At 38.9% G+C, this 25846-nt stretch overlaps 1 protein-coding gene and 1 long non-coding RNA gene across 2 annotated transcripts; both read left to right on the top strand.

Moving 5' to 3' along the window:
* The first annotated feature begins 12809 nt into the window (after positions 1–12809).
* On the top strand, positions 12810–14794 carry LOC136224881 (pollen-specific leucine-rich repeat extensin-like protein 2). Its single transcript, XM_066013309.1, has one exon. The coding sequence runs from the start codon at positions 13015–13017 to the stop codon at positions 14632–14634; it is 1620 nt and encodes a 539-aa protein (XP_065869381.1). The 5' UTR covers positions 12810–13014; the 3' UTR covers positions 14635–14794.
* Positions 14795–23366: 8572 nt separating this feature from the next.
* LOC136224511 (uncharacterized) lies at positions 23367–25350 on the top strand. Its single transcript, XR_010686470.1, has 3 exons — positions 23367–23781; positions 24078–24589; positions 24668–25350. It is a non-coding gene; the product is annotated as an uncharacterized lncRNA (long non-coding RNA).
* Positions 25351–25846: the final 496 nt, after the last annotated feature.

A 25846-nucleotide genomic window follows, 5' to 3' on the forward strand; every position in this document is an offset into this window, starting at 1 on the left:
TCCCACATTCCTTCATCACTGACAATGGGAAGCAGTTTGACTGTAATCAATTTCACGATTTCTGCGCGGACTGGGGTATCAAGGGCCGATACACATCGGTAGCTCACCCTCAGAGCAACGGCCTCACGGAAGTAAGCAACCGAACGCTCCTTCGAGGGATCAAGGCACGATTAACCGACCAAGGCAGGGCATGGCCCGATCACATTGCGGCAATCTTATGGTCATACCGCACCACCCCTCATACGGGAACGGGCCGTACCCCCTTTTTCCTCGCCTACGGGTCAGAAGCAATGGCACCATCTGAAGTCATTCTTCGCTCCCCCCGACGGACCAATTTTGAAGAAATTGACAACGGTGCAGAGCTCAAGGAAGCTGGCGACCGACTCAAAGAAGAGCGCCTTAATGCTCTGTTACACATCACAACTCATAAGCAGAATATTGCGCGCTATCACGATAGAAGAGTTCGCCCCCGCACTTTTCAGGTCGGGGACCTGGTGCTCCGAGACGCCGCAGCTGCGCAATCCCCTTTAGCTCAAGGAAAGCTCGGCCAATCATGGGAGGGTCCGTACAAAATCGACACTGTTCTCCACAACGGAGCTTACAAAATTGCCTCTCTCGACGGGGTTGTTTACGACAATAGCTGGAATGTCCAAACCTTAAAAAGATATTATCAATAACATACGCAAATCATGTTTCGCAATATGTTGGTTACATAACTATCATTAAGTTAACGATTTCGGGCGAACAGAACCCTATCGCGTTCTCCGCCAATTAAGCATTCAAATGCTCAACAATCAGGCTCTTCGATCATATCGAACGCCTCCTACATCGTCTAACTATCATTAAGTTAACGATTTCGGGCGAACAGAATCCTATCGCGTTCTCCGCCAATTAAACATTCAAATGCTCAACGATCAGGCTCTTCGATCATATCGAACGCCTCCAACATCGTCTAACTATCATTAAGTTAACGATTTCGGGCGAACAGAACCCTATCGCGTTCTCCGCCAATTAAGCATTCAAATGCTCAACGATCAGGCTCTTCGATCATATCGAACGCCTCCTACATCGTCTAACTATCATTTAGTTAACGATTTCGGGCGAACAGAACCCTATCGCGTTCTCCGCCAATTAAGCATTCAAATGCTCAACGATCAGACTCTTCGATCATATCGAACGCCTCCTACATCGTCTAACTATCATTAAGTTAACGATTTCGGGTGAACAGAACCCTATCACGTTCTCCGCCAATTAAGCATTCAAATGCTCAACGATCAGGCTCTTCGATCATATCGAACGCCTCCTACATCGTCTAACTATCATTTAGTTAACGATTTCGGACGAACAGAACCCTATCGCGTTCTCCGCCAATTAAGCATTCAAATGCTCAACGATCAGGCTCTTCGATCATATCGAACGCCTCCTACATTGTCTAACTATCATTTAGTTAACGATTTCGGGCGAACAGAACCTATCGCGTTCTCCGCCAATTAAGCATTCAAATGCTCAACGATCAGGCTCTTCGATCATATCGAACGCCTCCTACATTGTCTAACTATCATTTAGTTAATGATTTCGGGCGAACAGAACCTTATCGTGTTCTCCGCCAACCAAGCATTTAAGTGCTGGCCTTTACCGCTTTTCGATGATATCAAACGACCTGATACAAACAAGTTGGAATGCGCCTAGTCCAAGCATAAGCATAAAATAAAACTCTCAAATTTCAGGTCATCTCACAACACATTGAAATAAAAGGGCAAATTACAACGACAACGACGATCTTACACCACAAATCTTGGGCACTACTACATAGAGCCATTACAGGAGCTACTAGGGCTACACCAAGCCGGATAAACACAAATATTCAGATAGGTTTAGGACGATCAGGGTCCGGGATTTCCTCCTCGTCCATCAAATCTTGATGCATCGCTCTCCAGTCCACGCATTCATCGGTGTTATGACCGTTTTGCCTATGATACAAACAGGCTTTGCCCACGTGGGTCACGCGATGGTTAGGATTAGCAGGAACGGGACCCAGGCTACCCTGCCTCGCAAACTCCAGGAAAACCATGCTTCGCGGTTTGATGGGATCAACGAACGTCGGTCCATATGGACGCGTTGGTGAAGCATGACGCCCTACCCGACGGTACTCCACCTCATGGGGCAAGTTCAACACCCTTTCCATCTCGTCGGTTAGAAGCCTCTTGATCCAGGAAGGGTGCGGGTTGAGCACCGGAGCGACGGTCTCATCAGGGAGGAGATAACCGATGCCCTCATGAGACCAAATTTTCTTTTCTGTGGTAGAAACTGCGCTGACAACAACCTCACAGGAATCGGTGACAGATCCGGTATAAAGAACGGAATTCTCACTCTCCACTTTTCTCCTTTACGATATACAGTCCCGGTTCATCCAGACAGGGGACGAGTACCTCACCTTCCTCTCCGGACGGGGGGCAGTAAACATAGGGATGCGGCATCGCCGATATTGCCTTCTGAACCTCCAACACTCGGGCCGGATCGACGACGTCCCGAAGCGACATTCTCCCGAAGAAATTATCTAAAGAAGGAAGCAAATGGGTGAAAAAGCAAGTTGCAACTCCATACCGAAAAATCCGACTCCTATTTATAGAACATCGAGGAAAAGACATGAAAGACATCATAATGCACCACAATCACATCAACAGGCGGAACATAATTAGAAGCAATACAATATCACAAAAAAGATTCAGATTGTACGAATCATCATTACATCTTGGAAAAGGCAAGATCAACAAAGTACAGACTGCCTATTGCTTCTTAAAACGACTACAAAACTCAACAGCCTTCGCCTGGGCAGCCTTATCATAGATGTTCGGAGCAAAAATCACCTCCGGGGGAACGTTGTAACCCGCAGAATGAGCTGCGGTAATCAGCATCATGCGGTCTAATTTTACGAGTTTCTCCTCGCGCTGACCAGCAAGAGCGCGAAGATCAGCAGCTTCTTTGCGCGCAACTTCCAGTTGTCGCTTAAGAGAGTCGTTCTCCTCGACCAGCTCCGCCGCGCGTCCCGTTCTCTCCTTCAAAATCTCCGCTACTCGACGAGTCCACCCAACTGCCATCCTGAGCAACACCCGGTACGCACAAATCTCCTCGACATCTTGCTTCAACCGCTGAGAAAGCTCCACTCGACCAGCCGTCTCTACTTTCAGCTTCTCCGACAAAACGGTAATCTCAGCCTCGCGACGATCCAGAAGCTCCCGTGCAGCCGCCAAGTTGTTCTTCGCTTCCTCGAGATCACCGATAGATCTCCGCAAACCCTCTTCCATATCACGAAAAGCTTTCTCGTCATTAACGCACATGTCGAAAACTCGGGTGGCATTCTGGATAGACTGCATACGAGCACAAAAGTTAGAAGACAAAAGGCTTGCAAGGAATAAAACAAGGCTGAAAGTGCGAATAGGAGAACTCACCACACCGAGGGCCGATAAGGTCTCCAGGCCCAAGTTCATTTTTGAAGCCCCCTCCATCCGCTGATGCTCACCGAGAACCCTGGCCACACGGGCCATCGCGCAAGCCAGATCGGAAGTCATCATGTCGGAGTGCACTGACAAGTTCATCACATAATCCCTGAACTTGGAAATTTTCATTTCCATCCTCTTGACCATTTCCGGATGATCCCCTACTCGATCCGGCACATCAGCAGACAGCTCGGTCCCGCCATCAGAACAGGGTTTCCTGACACCCTCGCTGGCCCCGGCGACACCTTCCTCAGAGGACTTCTCCCCAGCCACATATTCGTCAACGGCCTTCCCCGTATCCCTCTTTCTCTTCCGAGCAAGCACCCCACGGGTCGGACTGCCAACTGTCTCTTCGTCAAGACCGATCATCTCCACACTTCCCTCAGGTTCTTGGGCAACTGGTTCAACCACAGGCTTCCCTTGCGGGACATCAACTACCCCGTCAGCATCGAGAACCCCTCCCATGCTTTGCACCACCTGGTTCGCATCCTCGAGCGAGGAATATGAAACCAGTGAACCCGAAGCTCCTCCGAATGCCTCGTCAGCGGTTTCCAAACCAACACTAAATTCGTTAGGGTCAAAATCCATACTGACACGAGGATCTCCTGGACCTGCACGCACAAAAAGGGAAAAGCATCAGATTTCTGAATAACGGACAACACATTTTATACGACATAATTCACAAAGAATGCGATCCCAGCCCCTCACCTACAACGGCAACATTTACGGAGATCGCCTCCAACTCTGCCAACTCCCCAGCTTTGAACTTATAGCCCCGTTTCCATTTCTCAAAATCCGCGGCCGACCATCCTCTGATGTCGGCCATCCGCCATTTATTCCAAATGTAGTAACCAGCGGCAAGAAAGTGACGAACCAGCTCATCTACATCCTGCTTGTGATCTTTGTCCGTCGGAAGACCTTTCAAATGCGTCATCAAGTTCTCCTCGAATGGGAGCTTTGGTCGGGTCTTCAACCACCGACTGGAATCCATGGGGTCATCATTCCACACAACCCGAAAGGGAAAATCCCCATCAAGTTTCCTCACCAAAAAGAAGCGGTGGCGGTATTCGGACAGTTTATCCTTCAACCCACCCATCACTCTGAATTTCTGGTGAGAGAAAGTGACATGTTGAGATCGCTGCCCTTTGCTCGGTTTAAAAAACTCACGGAAGACTAGACCTTTTGCCCGATACCCGGCAGAACGACACAGCGAATAGAAGGCGACCATCATTCTCCAGCCATTCGGATGTATTTGCCCAGGACACAAATCATATTCCTTCAATACCTCCACAAAAAAGGGCAGGAGTGGCAGCCGCATCCCCGATTCTAATTGCTCTTCGTAAATGATGAGCTCATTCGCGCTACCCGCATGATGGGCTCTAGTCTCTTCACCCAAAGCTACTAATTCATAAGGCTCTCTGAGTCGATACACTGTAGATATCGCCGGCAGATCTGCTGCGACGATTATACTGTAGGCATCTTCGACCGAAAGGGACTCCGGCCTCTTAGGACGCTCGGCTCTCTCAAACCGTTTCCCCTCGCTACCGGAAGCACCTGGAGCTCGTGTCCACACTCTCTCATGCATTTCCTCGTAAATCGCGGTAAGGGGCCGCTCTACAATAATCAAACCCTCCGGCATGGCCACCACCACCTCTAGAACGTCGGCGGCAACGCCTCCGGCTGGGCGATCGACGGTAGGCAGCGGGCGACCAACAGGTTTCTTCCTTTTCTTCGCCGCACCACCCGCTGCGCTATCTCCACTATCCTTTTCAGCTCGCCTTTTTCGCGATACCGTTCGCGTCCGAGAAGACTCTCGAAGCGTGAAGTCACCAGGGGCAACCGGCGGCAGTCTGCTTAGGGCTCCCCGTGAAGAACCCTCTGACATAATACCCCTCCCCAGAAGTCGAAATAAAGCAAAGAAAAACGCAAAAACCAAGGCTAAGGGATTGTGCGACTAACCTCAGCAAAAGATACGACAAACTCTGATGCAAGAAAAACTCCCGTCGAACAACAGGTATCGAATGGACCGTCGGATGCTTACCACGCGAACAAGTAGGGGCAGGCTGACACAATTGTAGGAGGGAGAGAGCACAGAACGAAAGCAAGCAGAGTTTTTTCTCTCAAACAAGTTTGAAAACTGAAATAAAGAAATTTCGTCTCAACCCTCTTAAATATTTATAGTTGGGGGAAGAAACAAGGCGCCGCCACAGTTTGAATTCTGCAATAAATTCTTACGGCGCACGAGTAATTAAAAGTACAGGCGCAATCAATGCGGCGCTATAAATAAGACACGCATGCAGTAATCCCAAAGGTTTTTCCCACGTTTATCCGAGGAGCCCTCTTTACGGCTGAGCACCATGTATCCCTACGGGAAACGGATGCCCAGCTCTATCTTCTCGCATTAAATACTCGATTTAGCTCTTCGGTGGGGGGGACTACTTGATTCGGGATACGAGTAAAAGGCCCAAGAAGGCCCAAAAGGCAGAAGGGCTCAGGGCCCAAGCACCCTCTATAAATACACAGCTCACATTATAAGCTGGCGGTGGGTAATTCTTTTCAATCACTTGCACAGTTCATTTAATAGATTTCCTTGAGCGACTAACTGTCTTGCTCGTCGGAGTATCCGTAGGGACCCTTCCCGGCGCAGGGACGAGCCATCGGTAAGCCAGAATATACCGCCGGAGACCAGGATCACTGTGTTCGCATACCTAATTACTAACTATTACATATTTCTCTTTAGGTCTTCCGTCTTCTCCATGGCGCCTTGAAATTACATATTAATTTCTATACTACTAAAGAAAACTCCAATTGAATTTAAGGGAATCAGATGAGAGGAGAAATTACAATAGATAGTAGAAATGCAGGACTTGCATGCCCTATTTCAAAAATACCAAAAGACTAAAGAGGGTCCAAATATGTCCATAACTCCAAACATGCATAGACTCAATTAAATAAATTTAATTGGTTGATTACATAACTATCTTATGTAATATTTATGTTAATCACATTAACATATCAAATTAACTTCCATCCAATTTTACTTCTAATAGTTTCGTATCTTTTATATTAATCTTTAGATTAATATAACTATACAAAACTTTAATTATGCACGTCCCAATTATTTTGATTTTAATTCATTTAACATTTTGATTTACAAATTGGTAAAACAAACTTTTAAACAAATTTTCATTCCACAATCAAAACAGAAAACTATCAATTTCTGAAACATATATATTTAAATATAAAAACGATTTTATATATATATATATATATATATATATATATATATATATATATATATCAGTTCTAAAACGGTTTTAAAACGATTTTCAGAAAATAGGAAAAACTACTATAGATTTCCGTTTTATCCTTAGAATTAATAAAACTGATTTTATCAATCTAACTATAAAACTAATAGAGTTCGTTATCATGATTATCAACCAAAAAAAAAAATCAACCAAAATAATTAGGAACATACGCATAATCTATTTTAATTAACAATTAATTAAAACTTATTTATCCTTAGAATTAATTAATCAAAACAATTTGTTAATTAATCCTAACTATAAATATTTATTCAATCCTATTGAAAACTTCTAAATTTTCATATATGAAATAACGGATTTAACGATGGCTCTGATACCACTGTTGGAAATTAGGCTAAGGTATAGCAGTAGAAATATAAAATTTTAACCTATTTCCATTTAACCACAAGATCCGTTAACCGTTATTTCATATAAAGAATGATAAGAAGAAATACCTTTTAGAAGTTCTATCTACCGTTGCAAACGAAGTGCCCACAACTTCAAAAGAGATAGAAACTGTCTACCAATCTGCCCCTATCCGAAACAGACCTTTCAGACCTCCGAACAACAATCCCTTCGGTGGAAACGTGGAAGAATATGTCTAGAAGCTCCTGTCCAAAAATCGCGACGATCCGACGGTTCAATCTCCGGAAATCCGCGAAATCGTGAACTGACCTGATGTAGGAGTAGTAAAACGAATTTCTCCCTTTTGTTTGTTTTTCTTCTTCGAGTTCCCAAACACGAAATAAAAATACGGGAAGATTAATTTAGTATCAACCGTTGAATAGCAACCAAAGTAGATTGCCTCTAATTAATCAACACAAGATCAAGGATAAAAGAAATAGATGAAAATCAATTGATCAAACGAAGCCGTAGAGAAATCTCGTCCTCGAACTAGGGGTGTCGAATTTTCTCTCTCTTGGACTAGGTGAATTTCGAAAATCACAAGTAGGGTATGGCTTGCTTGGATTTCCAAAATCTCAAGGGAATTAGGTTACTGAATAGGAATTCCATTCGGAATGGAATTCCTAATTATTATCTCACTATATATCTAATATATTAAGGATAATAATAATAACTTTATTGGATAATAATAGGAGTATATTAATCTAATTAAAACTCCTAACTTAATTATCTCTTAATTAATTTAATTCATATTCCTAATCTAATTAGGATTAACAAAATCAAATTAATTATTCATGTATGTCACTACATAAATTTCGACCCCCTTATGTCCATGGGCCTTATTGGGCTCAATTGGGTTTCTATCAATTAATTAACATCTATCTCTCTTTTAGGTTCCAAGTCTTATGTGTGATCCATTAGGTTCTTATTGCTTCTAGCCGTATGCAACGTTATTAAATTAATTTTCAAAGAATTATATTTAATCTTTGCATAACGGAATGATGTACAGAGTATGTGATTAGCAAGTCCGTAATCATTCCCCTAGAGCTATAAGAAGACAGGTTGATTTTGTCGTTAACCTTTCCGTATTAGTTACAGTATAATTCGATCGTTTATCAACTACATTCTTGAACTGAATCTTATGACTATGGGTGATGTCAAGTCACATATAGCGAGACGTTCGTTTTACTTTTACAGGCCGAGTCAACTCAAAAGGATAGGTTAAGTGAAATCTGTATTTCTTACTCTTAAGCTATCACCTTGCAAGGATTTAGAGTCGAGTCTTCCACAAGCGATCCATGGATGTATCTCCCATTTATCGGGAGTGATAAATGCTCAATCCAATATATAACGACTCCGCAATTACTTCCTGTGATACCCAACGTCTACTGTTCACACCCTAGAGTCATCTCTGTTAAGGATCGTGTTACACCAGAGTCAAAGCATCACATTCCGTAATCCAGAATACCAATTAATATTCCTTTGAGTCTGAGGATTAATTATACCTATTAATACCAATGAGATGAACAGGTGGCAAGGATGAATCTACCCATCCTGTTATCTCAAATCGGATCCCCAATCCTAATGAACAACGTTTCATCGAATCTATGTAACTGTCCAGATATCTGTATATATGAAGCTTGTGAGATCAGCTTTCTGTCGGACAGAAGACATTGTTACATACAAGTCTCAACAGTGATATGTCAGTCCCAAACATATCACTTGACTTGGGGTGGTTTTAAGTTTATCAGTTTACTATAAAGTTTTGTCTCACTTCATGCTTGTATGAACACTTTATAATCACTTTAAATAAACTTACGGATTTCCTTTTATTAGACTTTATTTAGTGCTTAAAATGGATTGTCTTTATATAGTTATAAAACATATATCTCATTAAACAAATGATATAAAGAACAATTCATTTACATTAAGTTTGTATCCTAGAACAATTGTCTATAGGACACTAAACCCCAACACTCGGCATCCGTGAATCAATCCCTAGTCCTCAAGCTTTGACAATGCCGCGGAGAGGCCTTCCGCACAAAGGAGAAATAAATACGGCGAGAGTGGATCTCCTTGCCGAAGTCCTCTACTAGGAGAGATAGGACCCACAACATGACTTCCGCAGATAATCTTATACGAGGCCTGAGTAACACACTGCATAACCAACTCAATCCATCTCTCGGCGAACCCCATCTTCCTTATAATCAACTTCAGAAAATCCCACTCTACCCTGTCCTAAGCTTTGGCCATATCCAGCTTAATGATGCAACGCCAATTCGGCCCTGAGTCTTCCGATTAAGGTAATGATTAATCTCATAGGCAAGCATGATATTATCAGTAATAAGGTGGCCCAGGACAAAAGCACTCTGATACGGGGAAATAATAAGATCGAGGATAACCTTTAACCTGTTGGCAATGGTTTTTGCTAGAATCTTGTATATGACATTGCACATGGCGATAGGCCGAAGGTCAGTAGCCTTCTCCGGCTTGGTCTTCTTCGAAATTAAAATTAAATTTGTTTCATGAATGTCCGTTGGGAATATACCAGAATTGAGCCACTGCAGGCAAGATAAGACTACATCCGGACCCACCAGGTCCCAATAATGATGATAGAAACACGGGTTAAAACCATCTGGCCCCTGGCTTTTATCAGGGTGCATAGAGAAAACCGCACTCTTTATTTCCTCCGCCTCAAAAGGTTTTAATAGTTCTTCGCTAATGGCAGGAGTAATTTTAGATTGGACATTTTCCAAAATATCATCAGCAGCACATTCGTTTGATGAAAAGATGTCAGAGAAATACTGAAATATAAGTGAGTCCAAGCCTGAAGCCCAGTCGACCCATCTCCCATTCTCATCTCTTAGTTGGGATATCGCATTTTTCTTCCGCCTGCTGCTCGCTGCTGCGTGGAAGAAACGAGAATTCAAATCACCCGCCTTTAACCACTGCTTCTTCGCCCGCTGACACCAAAACTTCTCCTGTTGGATAAGTAGATCGTCCAGCTCGGCCCTAGCCGCAATAAACCGCTCCTGACCGATTTGATCACCACGCTGCTTATACGAGTTAAGGCGACGCTTACACTCCCGGAGCTGATGACGAAATTTGGTCCTAATCTGAATCCCCCATTCGAACAGCGCCGTCCCACAGACCTGCTGTTTTTGAAGCAAATCCGAGCTATCGGAAGCATACCAGGGAGACCGAACCTTAATCCCGCAATCAGGCTCCCCAATCCAAGCATTCTCAAACCGAAACCCACGGTGGACAGTAGTTGAGGCTCCGCGAAGAGATAAAACCAAAACAGTATGATCAGAACACGCCGCATTTCGTTTAGAACTAGAGCTGGCGGGAAACGCGCCAACCAATCCACTGAAGCTAGCACTCTGTCGATTTTTTCCTCAATGCAGGCATCAGAGCCTCTCCCTCTCTCCCAAGTATACTGATACCCGTTCATTTTCACCTCTAAAAGACCACAGAAATTAACTGTTTCATTAAAGCCATTGATAAGGGACATCGGATAACGGTTCCCACCTCTTTTCTCCTCCTGAGATAACAAGTCATTAAAATCACCTAGCACAACCCAAGGGGTACCAGAGGACCCACTTAAAGAACGCAGGAGGTCCCACGACTCTCTCCTCCGAGCTCTTTCAGGAAAACCATAAAAACCGATAAATCGATACTCCGGCAAACCTTGCGAAAAAATAGAGACATCAATATAGTTTGTGGAATAAGCGCGTAGGCTAATAGAAGTTTTAACTTTCCAAAAGAGAGCAAGACCACCTCCAGTATTCACAGGATCAACAATAAACAAGCCATCATAACGAATCTGCTTTTTTATTAACTCAACTTTAGCTCGGTTACATTTAACTTCCATCAAAAAAAAATAACAATAGGATCAAAACGGGAAACAAAGTTCTTCAAATGACGAATTGTACAGGCATTCCCTAATCCCCGACAGTTCCAGCTCAAAATATTCATGAAGATTCGCGGGACTGCATCCCAGTCCCTGGCATAAATTGCATTTCATCACCTGCACTCACAACTGCAGCTGGAGTCTCTGCCCCCTGAACGTTTGTTACATGTGATACAGAAGTAGCAGGTTCCTTTCCGCTCTCCTAACGACGGCGCTTTGGGTCCACAACCTCAATGCCCTCCTCTTCCATATCAACTGGCGGATCTGATTGCTCACTGTGCTATCCCTTCCCACTTTTTTGCTTCCCTACCATTTTCACACCCTCATGTGCACTGTTTGGTCCCTGTCCTGGATCGGTCAAAGATGCCACAACCATTTGACGGACAACATTAGCAATTTTTGGGGCCTGATAGCTTGATGATGCTGCCGTAGTCGCAAAAGAACTCCTACCGTAGTTCTTACCAATCGGACTCTCAGCTCCCGCTGGAGGAGAGGTAAGCAGAAATCTTGAGGCTGGCGGAGCATTCGATCGCCTGACTGAAGCCCTCATCCACGGCCCAAAAACACGCTCTACCGAGCTAGAGTCAGCAACCTCCAACAAGGCGGGGCAGAACTTGTCCGCATGCCCAATGCACCCACAAACAAAGCAAAACGTGGGTAATTTCTCGTATTTGAATAGGACCCAGGAGAACGACCCACCCACTTTGCTAATCTTCATCTTGCGTTTCAAGGGCTTGAACACATTTAGGGCTACTCGGATTCTCATATAGGTTCGTGATGGTCCCGAGAAGTTGTTAGGGTCCGCTTCAATAAAAGTCCCTAAAAAGTTCCCGATACTGGTTGCGATAGATTCTGACATAAAGCCAGATGGGAGGTCAAAGACTTGTACCCAGAATTCCACATGTGTCATCACTACGTCGGCAGGGTTCTGTTCCTGGCCTACATTTTGCATCACTAGCAAGTGCTGATCAAAGGTCCAAGGGCCACCTTTCAGTACTTTATCTCGCTCAAACGGGTGAAAAAACTCAAACCTGAATAAATTGGGCCCCAGTTCGACAACACACATGCCCTTTGAGGGTCTCCAGACTTCTGCTAACGTACTCTTCATAAACGGAATTTTTACAGCACGGTCCGTAACAAAGGAGCCGAGGAAACTCCATGAGGGGGGACGTTCGACCTCTGCAAGATCGCTTTGTTGGAGGACCAAGCCAGGGATAGCATCCTCCTCAACAGTAACAAGAGCGCTTTCATTAGGGAAATCAGCCATAGCAGCAATGGAGGTAAGTAGCGAAGGCAATCGGCGGCGGTGAGGGAGACGACAGCTCAATAGAGGCGAGAATATTAGTTTGAGTAGGGCTCTACAGTTGTATACTTTTAAGGTTAATCATACCACTTTGTAAGTTGAGAAAGTAACGAATCACCTGGCTAATTAATTTTTTTTTTTTTTTTTGGAGTCAAATTCATGGGGTTATACGAATTAAGCCAAAGCAAAAGTATAGATCTTAGCATTGAGGCGTATGATGTAAGGAATGGAAGTGGCCATTACACAAATATAGCTATACATGCTCACACACACACCACCATGTATTGGCTGTCATTCATATAATGACATACAACTTATGATATATGCCAGTTCTATTCTTCCATGTAATTTTTGTTTTTCTTTATTTGTTTTTCTTTATAAATATACAAGTCACCACTCAATTATAAAATAAAACCATCATTCTTTCACAACCTATATTATATATAATAAACACATCCTAAATCCAAGCAAGCAAAGCAAAGAAAAGCATACAAAAGCACAACTCTGTCTATCAACAAGCAAAACATCTCCCTAAAGCCATAAAGTGTAACCAAACCCAAAAGCATTTCCTAAAGTTGCCCAAAAAAAGTAATGGAGGAAGAAGAGGAAAACATACCACCATTCTGGCTTCAAACAAACGATGGGCGCCGCCGTCGCCTCCGCCACAAAGCCTCCTCCATCTTTCTCAACTCCGGTGTCCTCCTTTTAATCCTATTAGTCATAGCTTTAGTGTTTATTTTCGTTATTGTTCCTTCAATTGTTTCTTTCACTTCTCAAATTTTTAAACCGAACTTGATTAAGAAAAGTTGGGACTCTTTGAATCTGGTTTTAGTTCTGTTTGCTATAGTGTGTGGATTTCTTGGCCGGAATCATAATAGTAATAATAGTAATAATGGAAGTCCAAGTTATCAAAGCATGGAATCTTCAAATGTACAACAACATGATGATGCTCAAGCTCAGAGATCTTACCCATCAACTCCGGTGAATAGATGGTATCAAGATCGGACGGCTTATAGTGGTTTGAATCGGTTGAGGAGTTTCAATTCTTATCCGGATCTCCGGCAAGAATCATTGTGGGTGACTAATAGTGATGAACGGTGGCGATTCTATGATGACACTCATCTTAATGGCTACCGGATTTCCAACTCCGATCAGTTGCAGGATGTTCTTCCACCTCTGCCGCCGCCGCAGAAGAAGAAGCAGGAATTGAAGAAACTTCAGCAAGAAGACGAAGATGTGAGGACTAAAGATGTAGATGTTGATACTTCTGTGAAGGAAGTTGTTTACACTCCTCCGCCGCTGTCTCCGCCGAAGATGCCTACGAAGGCTGTGAAGAGAAAGGTGAAGAGGACATATGAGGATATTGGATATGAGAAGAGAAAGGTGGAGTCGGAGAAGGATTTGAAAACAGCACCACCTTCTCCGCCGCCGCTGACGACGACTCGACCACAACCGGTTTTCAGTAAGAATGAGAAAAAGAGAGGTAAGGATCTACTAATGACTCCGTTCAGGAAAAAGAAAAAGAAGCAGAGACAAAAGAGTGTTGAAAATCTCGAGAGCTTATTCGATCCTCAATCTTCATTCTATCAATCTTCGATTCCACCACCATCTCCAGCTCCACCACCTCCACCGCCTCCGCCACCACCACATTTCCTCCAAAATCTCTTCTCTACAAAGAAAAGCAGAGCTAAGAAAGCACATTTAGCTCCTGCTCCTCCACCACCACCTCCGCCGCCACCTCGACCAGTTACTTCGTCTTCTAGGGCATCGAGAACCACCCTGCAAGTAGCAGCAGTGACTACGCATAAACCTCCGAAATCAGTGAGAACCGGTGGTTTTAACGGAGTGGAAGAGAATGTGGAAAGTGGAAATTTGTCACCGCTTAATCCAATTCCACCGCCTCCGCCGCTGCCGCCGTTTAAGGTGAATTCGTGGAAGTTTGTGCGGGACGGGGATTATGTTAGAGTGGCGAGTTTTAACAGTGACCGGAGTGCATCGCCGGATTTGGAAAGTGAAGAGTCAAGTCCAATGGCAGATTCCAGTCCAAAGATAATGCCATTGTTCTGTCCGAGTCCTGATGTGAATACGAAGGCGGAGAACTTCATAGCAAGATTCAGAGCAGGGTTGAAGATGGAGAAGATGAATTCTGTGACGGGAAGATCGAATCTTGGGCCGGGTTCTGATCCAGTAGAAGGAGAAGGCCCAAGTTAGAATTTATTTTATTTTTTGGGGGAATTTGGAATTTATTTTTGTTTGTTTGATTTGGTTGAGGATATATGTTGATTTGGGTTAGTTTGACAATACATACAGATGAAATTAAGCTTTAGGAATACAGGGAGCTTTATGTGATCTCTTAAACATGAACTTCCAATTTTTTTTATTTTTTTTATTTTAGAAATAAGATTGATACTTTTTTCATGAATTTATCTCAATTGCATTTCTTTTTTATTCTTTTAGCATTTTGTTATGTTATTGTACTAAAAATATCATGGACTAAATTAATACCAAAATTCCATTTGTAACCAAATTAAAAGGTGTTCATTTTAACTTGGTAGATTTATAAAACAAACAATTCTTATAAAAAAAATTTATTGTAAGCATGTGGTACACCACGTCCAAACTAATACCGGTTCGCACCGTGGAGGCGAGGCAATATGTTTAAGTGTTGCTCAAAGTGATAGTTTCGTGCTAGAGTGAGGTTCCAACCCCTGACCTCTCTAAAAGAGTGAGAGTACCCTCAACCACTCATATCAATAACACTTGGTTCAAGAAAAACTCATCATAAAAAATATTATTTTGATTTATTTGATTTTAATAAAATTATTCTTATTTTTACAAAACGATTTTCTTTTTTAACTTGATTTGTATCTTTATACTATTATTGCAGAAAACACAAAGTAAAATTTTGTTTAATCAATTACTATTTTTAATTTTCATTTAATTATTTAGATTAATTTTTATTAATTTATGTATTGTATTTTTTATTGTTGATTAATTTAAGCCATGGTCATATTAAACATTTAACGTACTAACATCAATGATTTATTATAAATTTATCCAACACTAGTTATTACTAATAACAAATAATTAACAGCAACAAAATCATTTAACTAATTACAAACATAAATAGCTATCCACTAACAACCAAACCAAACAGATTCGTTATGAATAAAAATTTAAAGAGACAATCACCTCTTTATCCGAATATAAAGTTTGAAGCACTGTTTTGAAAATCAAACTGGGTAGGACGTGCTTGACCATGAACTGGTCATGTATCTTGTCTGATACATACTAGTTTTTTTATGTGCCTGAATCGTTTGAATCAGCTAGATTCAACCATTTGATTTGTATTTATTGTAATATTAAGTTTTTTTTATCTGATTGTAATATTAAGTTATGTATTAATTTAATCTTAATTTTAAATATGGTATCAAATCAATCCGGATAAAACACCAATTTCTAAACTTTACACATTAATTTAAACCTTTAACTTGTCATTTTGAATCAAATTAGTCCAAATCACATATGTCAACATTTATTATATGTCAATTATTTATACTAATGACAATTATCATTTTGAGATGCCTTCCATACTTACTTTGTTTTTGACAAAGTAAGTTTTACTTTGTCTTTTCTACCATTGGATGAGTTTACTTTGTCAAAGTTCATCACTATCCACATGGTAGTTATTTGTAATTAACTCTATTTTTTAATATATAAAAGAGTTATAATGGGTACTGGGTACTTTCCCCTACCCGTCGTAATGGTTTGATTTTATACTCGTCTCATATCCTTTTATACAGCATACAGGTAATTTCATTAGAGTCGTTTAGTACCGAATATCCATAGGTACTGCACCTGTTGCCACCCTAATTAAGAGAAATGAAATACAAAATTAAAAGAGTTTAAAGTTAACAAATGAAATTTATGGAATTGAGGATGTAATTGACCCACCTTGTAAGACAAGTTTTGGAACCTATATAGCATAAAGTATGGCTATGCAACATTACTTTAATTTGTATAGTTGAGTTATTGGTATGACCCAATTAAGTTATATGATATTAAATATTAACAATACTAGGTTGTACTATCATCATATAATGGAGCTGTCATGGCAATCACCATTTTGTACTAATATCTAAAACTACAAAGTACTGTAATAAGAGCTTAGATGTATCATCACCAATAATATTTATTATATTCACTTTTTATTTATTATTTTATCACTAAAATTATTAATTATTCTTTATATTTACCAATAGTAAAAAATAGTCATCAACAATAAATTATTAATAAAAAATAAATTAATAAGGTATTAAAGGTATATTTGGTAAAACGTAATGGAATGTCCACTACACCAAAAACTCATTACTATATTTTAATGCAATTTTTAATTTTATTGGAATGTAATGGTAATTATATGACTTAAATTTTCTTTAATAACTTTTGTAATCAAGATTATTGAACAAATCCATAGGAATTCCTATTACATTCCAAATATGTAATCCTGATTCCTTCAAACTAACATTTCCTTTCATGATATTCATCTCACTCCCGATCCAAGCTTTTCAACATTCATCTCACTCTCGATCTAAGCTTTTCACCATTGATTGTGAGAGTTCGATTTAAGCCACTCGCCTAAACTCGAAAGCTAATCTACATGTGATTGATTCTCTCCTAGATATTCCCATTCTCTATTTTATTTCTAATGCAGATTTATGATTTATGATTTTATTTCTGATGCCCATTATACTTATGGATGGTTTCTATTTTTTTGATAATTTCCTTAGATGATTTAAATCTAAAGGGTTCTGCATCTTGATGGCTCTGCATAAATCAATATTTTAAACAATTAACAAATAATAACATAAATGGCATAAGAAACTCATGCAAAGTAACATTTGAACCTTCAAATACTCATCCCAAACTGCATTTTCTGCTGCCACACACTTTCTATCAGCATCCCAACCAAAACCGCTACAATTGGTACCAGTTAGCATGTCATGTACAGTACCAAAATGAAGTTTCAGTGTCCTTATCTTTGACTCTATGTGTGCTTTGTCTTTGATTCCACGTCCTGGTAACTTTGTTTCAAGAAGATCCTTAATTGCTTTGGCATATCCACATTTAAAACCACGTTCAACTTTAAAACCACCAACATTGTGCAATTCAATGAGAACCTCAACCAGTTTAGATTCTTCTTCAAATGTCTATGATCTTTTATTTGTGTCTGGCTTCTTGGGACCTTTAACACTTTCTACTAACATCTTCTTGCAAAAAGAAAATATAATAATAATAATAATAATAATAATAATAATAAAGCAGATACTGACATAGAAATAGACAGAGAAGTTTAAGTTAGCTTCTATAACTTGAAAATTTTGAGCTATATATATCCACAATACAAAAAAAAAAGACTACATGATCATAAGGTTCCAAAAAATAACATAATTGTATTTTATCATATTAATTCCTACAATTAAACGTGATTTTTCCATGCACAAAACATGTCATTTGCTAACCGATCTCTCCAAATACTCCATTCATTTGATGTTTCGATCATCGAAATAATATCTTAACTTTCATTTTCACTGATTCCTCCTTGTCTCCTTCTATCAAAACTTTCCTCCATCAAATCTATTGCCATTTCTCTTCTTATAAAATTGTGAACAAGACAACATGACATAATAATCATGTTGCAAATCTTAACAGGATAAAATCTAGGACTCCTAAGGATTGTCCAACGTAATTTTAGTACTCCAAATCATCTTTCTATCACATCTGTAGCCGATGAATGCTTCATGTTGAAGAATTCTTTGGGGTTTGTAGGTTGATGTCCTTCCTTCCAATCATTTAAATGATATCTTTGTCCTCTATAAGGTGTAAGGAATCCCTCTGAATTTGTATACCCAACATCAACAAGATAATAATATCTTACATTGTAACACAAAATTGTTAAAATGAATCACAATTTTATTATTATTATTATTCGTGAAAGTAGTTGTTACTCACCATGAGGCATTTCCAAACCATTCTTTCTATTTATAGCATCTCGAAGAACTCGACCATCAGCAGCTGATCCTTCCCAGCCAGTTAATACATAAATAAATTGCATATCTTGTGAACAAACTCCAAGCACGTTAGTTGCAATTTCTCCTTTACGGTTTCTATATCTTGGCCTATCAACTGCTGGAACTTGAAGTCTTGTGTATGTACCATTTAAAGCCCCAAGACAGTTCCGACAAAAAAAATTAAGTCAATATATAAATAATGACATTCATTTGCTAAATTATATTAAATGCCAAAAAGAAATAGTATTACCTTAAACCATTTCCATCTAAAATCTAACGAGTTCGCAAGAACGGATTCCGACTTTTTAAGTAAAACACTTTACAAACGCATGATTCCTTTCAATACATATCCAAAGTGCATGCTAATAGTTTCTCTTGACCGCCTAAAGCGAAACTATATAACGTTGTTCTTCACATGATGAGCAAGTATATACAAACACATTGCTACTTGCTCATCTATCATCATATACTTTGTATCTTTTAGACCTCCTTCGTGTTCAAGCATATAACAATTTTTTAAAAGTATGCCTATTCATTCTAATTCCTGACATACAAACTTCATCATCATCATAGACAAATCATTCAACATTCTCCTCCTTAAGAAAAAATCATTTATATAGCTTCTTTTTAAGTAAAGTATGTCAACATATGATGTCGCGATATTACATATCAATTGATGAAACCAACATATTATGTTACATATCTCTACCCATTTCAACAATGTTGCTCTTAATTTCCTTCGCCTTATTGAATTTCTTGTAGCCAAACTTAGACGTGCCATGATTCTTTAAGAAATTAAACAAGAAAGAATAACTTTATCATTTGAGCCATAATCATGTAAACATAGGGTATGAATATATCATTTGATCAATAGGAGCATATATTTCAGTGTACACATGACAGATAAATCAAGCAATTTTTTAGTATGTGTTTGAATTCTCATGACATAGTATATTAAGCATGGGTGATCTATACATGACAGGGTTGAATCTTAGTTCATAACCTAATTGCAGAGGCATATAGATGATACTTACAGACACATACTTAGCGTAAATTATGACACAAATAAATGATAAACCACATTGCTAAATTAAATCAGTCTCCTCAAAGGATTAGAATTCTGAAGCACCTAGTATTGTGTACGTCCCTAAATGTTGTCATCATGATGTAATTTCTTTGTTAGAAACCAGAAAATTGATTTTTCAGTATTCCGAATTGGAGTATTACCATGTTTTTTCAATATAATTGTGAGGATAATCCATAAAGTGTAGTGGGATTTCTATAAAAGGGACTTGCAATTTCTCCTCTTGCACTTCCTAAATTGGGGGAAAATCTTCTTATTTATATTTGTCCCTAACAGGACTAGTGACAAGAGGTTAACAGCTCCAACCCAATCAGCCAACATTTGATTATGTTTCTGTCAGTATTTTTATTTATGTATCATCAGGTGTTGGCCTCAAGCAAAGAATTTAACGACCTTTGTAAATGCTCACAAAGAAACAACTGGTTCTGAAAGGCTCTAACCAATATCAGCTGTCACACCCGACCCTAAACGACCTCAATCGGCATCGGGCGTGAAATAGAAAGATCATAATCAATACTTAATACTCTCCAAATTTAGATCACAATCAATTAAATAGTAAAGTTCTAATAATAATTCTAACAATAAGCAACAACTTCTGATTCTCGCCTAATCATTCGGTAACATTCTCTCTATCTTGTACTTTCTCACCTAAAAACATTAAAACATTTAATCAGCAACCCTCAGAAAAGAGAATCATCTCAATTTTTTTCCTACTCAATTATTTTAGCCCTGTGGTTTATCAATATGGTGAAGATAAGAAATCAATGAAAAGGGGAATAAGCCATTCGATGTTCAAAGCAAAGGAATATGAAGCAATCATAGAGTTTTATTGGGCACCATTTCTAATAGAATCAAATACAGATATGAAAATAATAGGAGATCCAAAGAAAAGAATCATAACACCAAGAATGATGAACTAATCCCAACAAGGTCATTATGTACTAAGCTTGAAGAAGAGGTTGGATTCAAGAATAACTAATATGTTGGAGTGTACAGAGAAGTTTTCGAGAATTGTTTCAAGGAACAAACCCCTCATTTAATGAAGTTGTACAATAAGAAGTTAGATGACGCAGAGGGTGAAGGGAAAGTAAAGCGATGTGGAAATTGGTAGTTGAAGTTATTATCAGATATAACTCCAACATCAACATATCTCTTGTTGAGTGATGTTCATGGCCAAACAAATGTTTCTTCAATGCTATGCATCAAAAGGTAATTTGAATTCAAGTTTTCAAATGTTGCTTGAACTTTAATGAGTTACATTTTGAAAACCCACAAAATCAAATGATGTCAACAAAAGCAATTAGGCATATTTGCATGTTTCAACATTCAGGTAAAACTTAAAAGGATATTACAAAGACGAAATCTCTGAAAATAATTCAGAAAATATTTGACTATCATTCCATTTCACGTGGAAACAGAAAAGTAAAAAACGCCCCAAGTGAATATTGAGCATCATGTTGAGCCTTCTCTAATAGCTCTAGTTAAAGCATATTAGCCTGAACTATTTTCCACTCTTATATTCTAGATTTTTACCCCTGCCATTAATCCATAGGAAAAAGTTAAAATCAAATGCAAGTATCCAATTAATTATTATTCTAACATACTTTCCAACAGAAAATGTTGCTCTTTTCAGTTTCTTTTTTTTATCATAAATAAACAACCAGCCAAGTGAAGACTCTATCTATGCATTCACTTTCTCCAAATATTCTATTACATGCAAGAAAGTCAGGTTCAACCATAAAACATAGAAAAATGCTTATAGTGTGATAATTTTGCTGCTTGTCTACATATGCTGTTAACAATTCACAGCAACGAAGTGCTCCATATTCTAACAAGGGGAATGTAATTTAGAGATTCTTGTTCAATCTTATTTAGCTTCTTGTTGTCAAAAATTAATTATTATATAACCCATTAAGCATAACCTACACAACCCAATTATTTCTAGATAACCTATAGAACGGCAAGGAAGAAGCGCACCAGAGAACAACTGAATAACTGGGAAGAAAATACGAGAGAGTTTACCGTGAAGGAAATTGTCAAAAAAAATAGAAAGCACCCACAAGTGTAATGGGCATCAGAAATAAAATCATAAATCATAAATTTGCATCAGAAATAAAATCATAAATCATAAATTTGCATCAGAAATAAAATAGAGAAGGAGAATACCTAGGAGAGAGAATCAATCACCTGTAGATTAACTTCCGAGTTCAGGCGAGTGGCTTAGATCGAGCTATCACAATCAATGGTGAAAAGCTTAGATCGAGAGTGAGATGAATGTTGAAAAGCTTGGATCGAGAGTGAGATGAATATCGCAAAAGGAGAGGTTAGTTTGAAAGAATCGGGATTACATATTTGGAATGTAATGGGAATTCCTATGGATTTGTTCATTAATCCTGATTACAAAAGTTATTGAAGAAAATTTAAGTCATGTAATTACCATTACATTCCAATAAAATTAAAAATTGCATCCAAACATAGTAATGGGCTTTTGATGTAATGGTTACGTCTTACCAAACGCACCCTAAGTGATTTGAGGAACCATAATGTTGTAGTTTATTTTTAACTATTTCTTCTCAAATTTTAAATTAAGAACCAAATTAAGAGACTATTGGATATGCTCTAAGAATGTGGAAGCCATCGTAGGATTAATTACACCTGTAGTCCTTCAACTATAAGAAATAGAACAAAAATGTCATAAATTTCAAGCCCTCAACGAGAAAACCATCGTCATTTAATTTTGATTTCACCTATAGTTCTTTTATGGGAACAAACAAACACGTTCACTAGATATTGCCACATTGATAACAAGTCATCAAAATTTTCGGTATTGAAAATTAAAAGTATAAACATACTTATGTTCTTTTTTTTATTGGCTTAATACATTATTTGTCCTTTAACTTGTCCAAAAAGCTTGATTGGCCATCTGAACTTTCATAATGTATCCACCAATCATAAAAGATCTGCCAATTAATTAAACATATCATATTATTTTATATATATATATATATATATATATATATATATATATATATATATATAAAACATTGAGTGGTTGATAAATGCTCAATATATTAAACTCACTCCAATGGAAAAGAGTTTAATAAAGAAGTATAACGAGTAGCCGAAGCATTACTCCAAACGATGCAATGGCTGGAATTGCAGCACATCAGAGGCGTTGTCTTCGAGACAGATGCTAAACTAGTTGTAGAAGCTATCAACTCATCCACTCACGATGATTCTGAGTTCGGTGATCAGATTACTCAAATTCGACCGATCCTAGCATTAAATCTCTTATTCAGTCAAATGGTTACAGCAGTAAGCTAACGGGTTGGCTCATGCTATGGCACAGTCATCTCGCTTCATCACTTGCCATTTATTCTTTAATTCTTTACCGAATTTTATTCATGTTTGTGTATTAGACTTTTACCAAGTTACGGCTCATTAATTCATTAATCATTTGATTCATAAAAAAAATATAACGAGATTCATTATACTTCATTAGAAATGCTTTAATTAACTTTTTCATTAAAAATAAGATTCATGGTATTTCTAAAAATTTAAGATCTTTTTTTTTTTTTTTTTTTGAATGATAAAAATTTAAGATCTATGGCTATTTCTATTCTATTTCTATTTTCTGGTGATGGAAGTAGTACTAGGCCCATAATTAGTCAACCGTCATATGTTGCTTGATTTATATGCTATTTCTGGTGATGGAAGTACTAGGCCCATAATCAGTCAACCGTCATATGTGGCTTGCTTTATGCTGCTAGGTTTCCACCTTGCATAAAATCTAAGGCTATAAAATGCTAACTTTGTTAGAGATCTATTAGGTTAGCCGTACCCAAAGACAGTGTCCTTTTTGCTTTTGCATTGATAAGCTTCTTACCATAGTTATGAATCTGTCGACTCCCCCTTGTCACCCGATTGAATTCGCGGTAGTTACAGCGGTTCTTTGCTGTTACCATTAGATTTGGTTCCTCCCACCCTCAAAAGACCCTCACCTCTCCCGCAACCACATTCAGTTCTCATCTCCAAAGATTCTCCCAAATCGGCTCATTTGCAACCAATTCCTTCAATCGGCGCAAGAAGCACAGGCACAAACTTAACCCTCCGCACAGGAGGGAGCTGCCGGAGGAACTTTCCAGAAACGTCGTGGTTCTGACGTGCGACGTGCATTTGATTGGCACCGAACATTACTCTCGGGTAAATTGATCTTTAATTCTTTGTTTAATTCGGATTTGAATTTCTGTTTGAATGCTGAGAAAACCAAAGGAAATAGGGTGTATTTTGACGCTTTATGTATGTGTTGTTAGCAGTGTTCTAATTATCGGGGGCGGTCTAGGCGGGGATTTTAGAACAGGCCCCGATTAAATTAATCTCATTGCAAAAAAGATGTTCTTATAGACTGAAGCAATCCAGGAAATGATTGTTAAAATTCCCAATACTTGTAGTCTGGTTAATTTGGTGTGATCTAATACAATTCTTGAAACCTATTGCAGGAATCATGTAAAAAAAGTTAGCTGTAATACAATTCTTGAAACCTCAGCTGATTTCATTTTGATTCTCTGAATAATTGGTTGCAAATGAGCCGATTTCGGACAATCTTGGAGATGAGAACTGAATGTGGATGCGGGAGGGTGATGCTGGGAGGAACCAGATCCGATGGTGCCAGCATAGAACCGGTGTAACTCCGGCGAATTCAATCCGGTGACAAGGCGAGTCGACCAATTCATAACTCGGGCATGAAGTTTATCAGTACAAAAGCAAAATGACACTGTCTATGTATACATCTAACCTAACAGATTTGTAACAAAATTAGGATTTTATAGCCTTTTTGACTAATTCCTGAAGAGAAGTTTCTTGCTTTATGCTAAGTATACACCTTGCCTTGATTGGTACTTTCTCTGTGCTTTGCTTCAAATTCATGGCAATAGCATGACTCACTTTGCTACCAAAGAATTCTTCCACTTCATCAGCTTTTTCATTGCTGCACATCTGCCAGAGTAATCAAGTAATTACTCTTAAAACTATTAAACTAATGCTAGCCATCACTTATAATTACTCTTCTTAAACTTGTCCAAACTTGCAGGAAAAATCACTTACAGGCGAGATTATATCCCTGATGAAATGGGTGATTAGCAATGCAGCACCATATTTATTCAAGATCAGATCCCAGTCCTGCATTGATCAGCAAATATCAACGGCGATCCATGGTTCAAAGTTGATTATGCTTATGCTCTCAAACATAAAGCTGGGCGAATGAGTGGATGAGTGAACAAGTGAATGAATGAATACCTTCAACCATCTCCAAGCCATACACAATATCCTGATCTCGGACCTGCATTATATCGAGGCAAGGCAAGTAATAGAGCGATTGGCACAAAAAGTAAAGGCTATTACCGAAGTTTGTCAAAGCGGCTCTTTACCTCATCAGAGACTAAAAAGTTCAGAGCCTCAACCACTATGTTTGGGTCTGGACAAGAAGCTATACAACCTGTGATAGTTAAGACAGAACATAAAAAAACCCTGTATAATTGTGTATAGCATAAAAAAATTTCTACAGAACTTACTCAAAATTCGTTCCTTCTCTTGTATGGTATCAGCTTCTCTATAAATCTTTAGAAGATATTCAAAACCACTTCTGTTTGTGGTGCTAGCTTTCCTGATTACAGAAATGTATGCAGCCTGCAATAAAAATAGTTATTCTGATAGTTGTATTCAAGGGCAGCGGCCTAGAGAGAAATAAATAAAAGTTATAATTTCTGAAGGAAATTTCTGTCTGTAATTATACTCTATTCAGAGTTTGGAATGGTTTTTGGTATTACTAAAGGAATCTGATACCAAAATATGATCTCTAACACATTTTCGGTAATTATACTCTAACTCGGGTATGATTTTTGTGCAAAGAACTCATCTCATCTTACATTGCCTGCAGCTTGTCTGGCTGAGTTAGAACTTCTTAAAAATGATCAATGAAGGGGATATACTCAAAAATAGGATACTTTGACGTTGATCGGCGATCTCTAGTAGATCTTTTGAGTTGTCCAGCTTCTGCTCATCAATATATTCTTGCTCATGCTGCTCCATCACTTTTGGTAATTCACCATTGAATTGACAACTACACCACTACATCTGCTCCGCATGTAGCATTGTTTGGTGGTGAATGAATGTGATTAGTAATGGCATCAATCACATATTCTTGTTTCTATTATTCTTGAAGTCTTTTGTAGTCTCATTTTCTCAAAAGACTACATCTCTACTTCTAATG

Source organism: Euphorbia lathyris, chromosome 3 (genome assembly GCF_963576675.1).
Source record: "Euphorbia lathyris chromosome 3, ddEupLath1.1, whole genome shotgun sequence".
In the NCBI taxonomy this organism is placed as follows: domain Eukaryota; kingdom Viridiplantae; phylum Streptophyta; class Magnoliopsida; order Malpighiales; family Euphorbiaceae; genus Euphorbia; species Euphorbia lathyris.

What these genes read in the sequence shown, in the direction of transcription:
- LOC136224881 (XM_066013309.1), top strand. Translation starts at nt 13,015, where the DNA reads ATGGAGGAAGAAGAGGAAAACATACCACCATTCTGGCTTCAAACAAAC.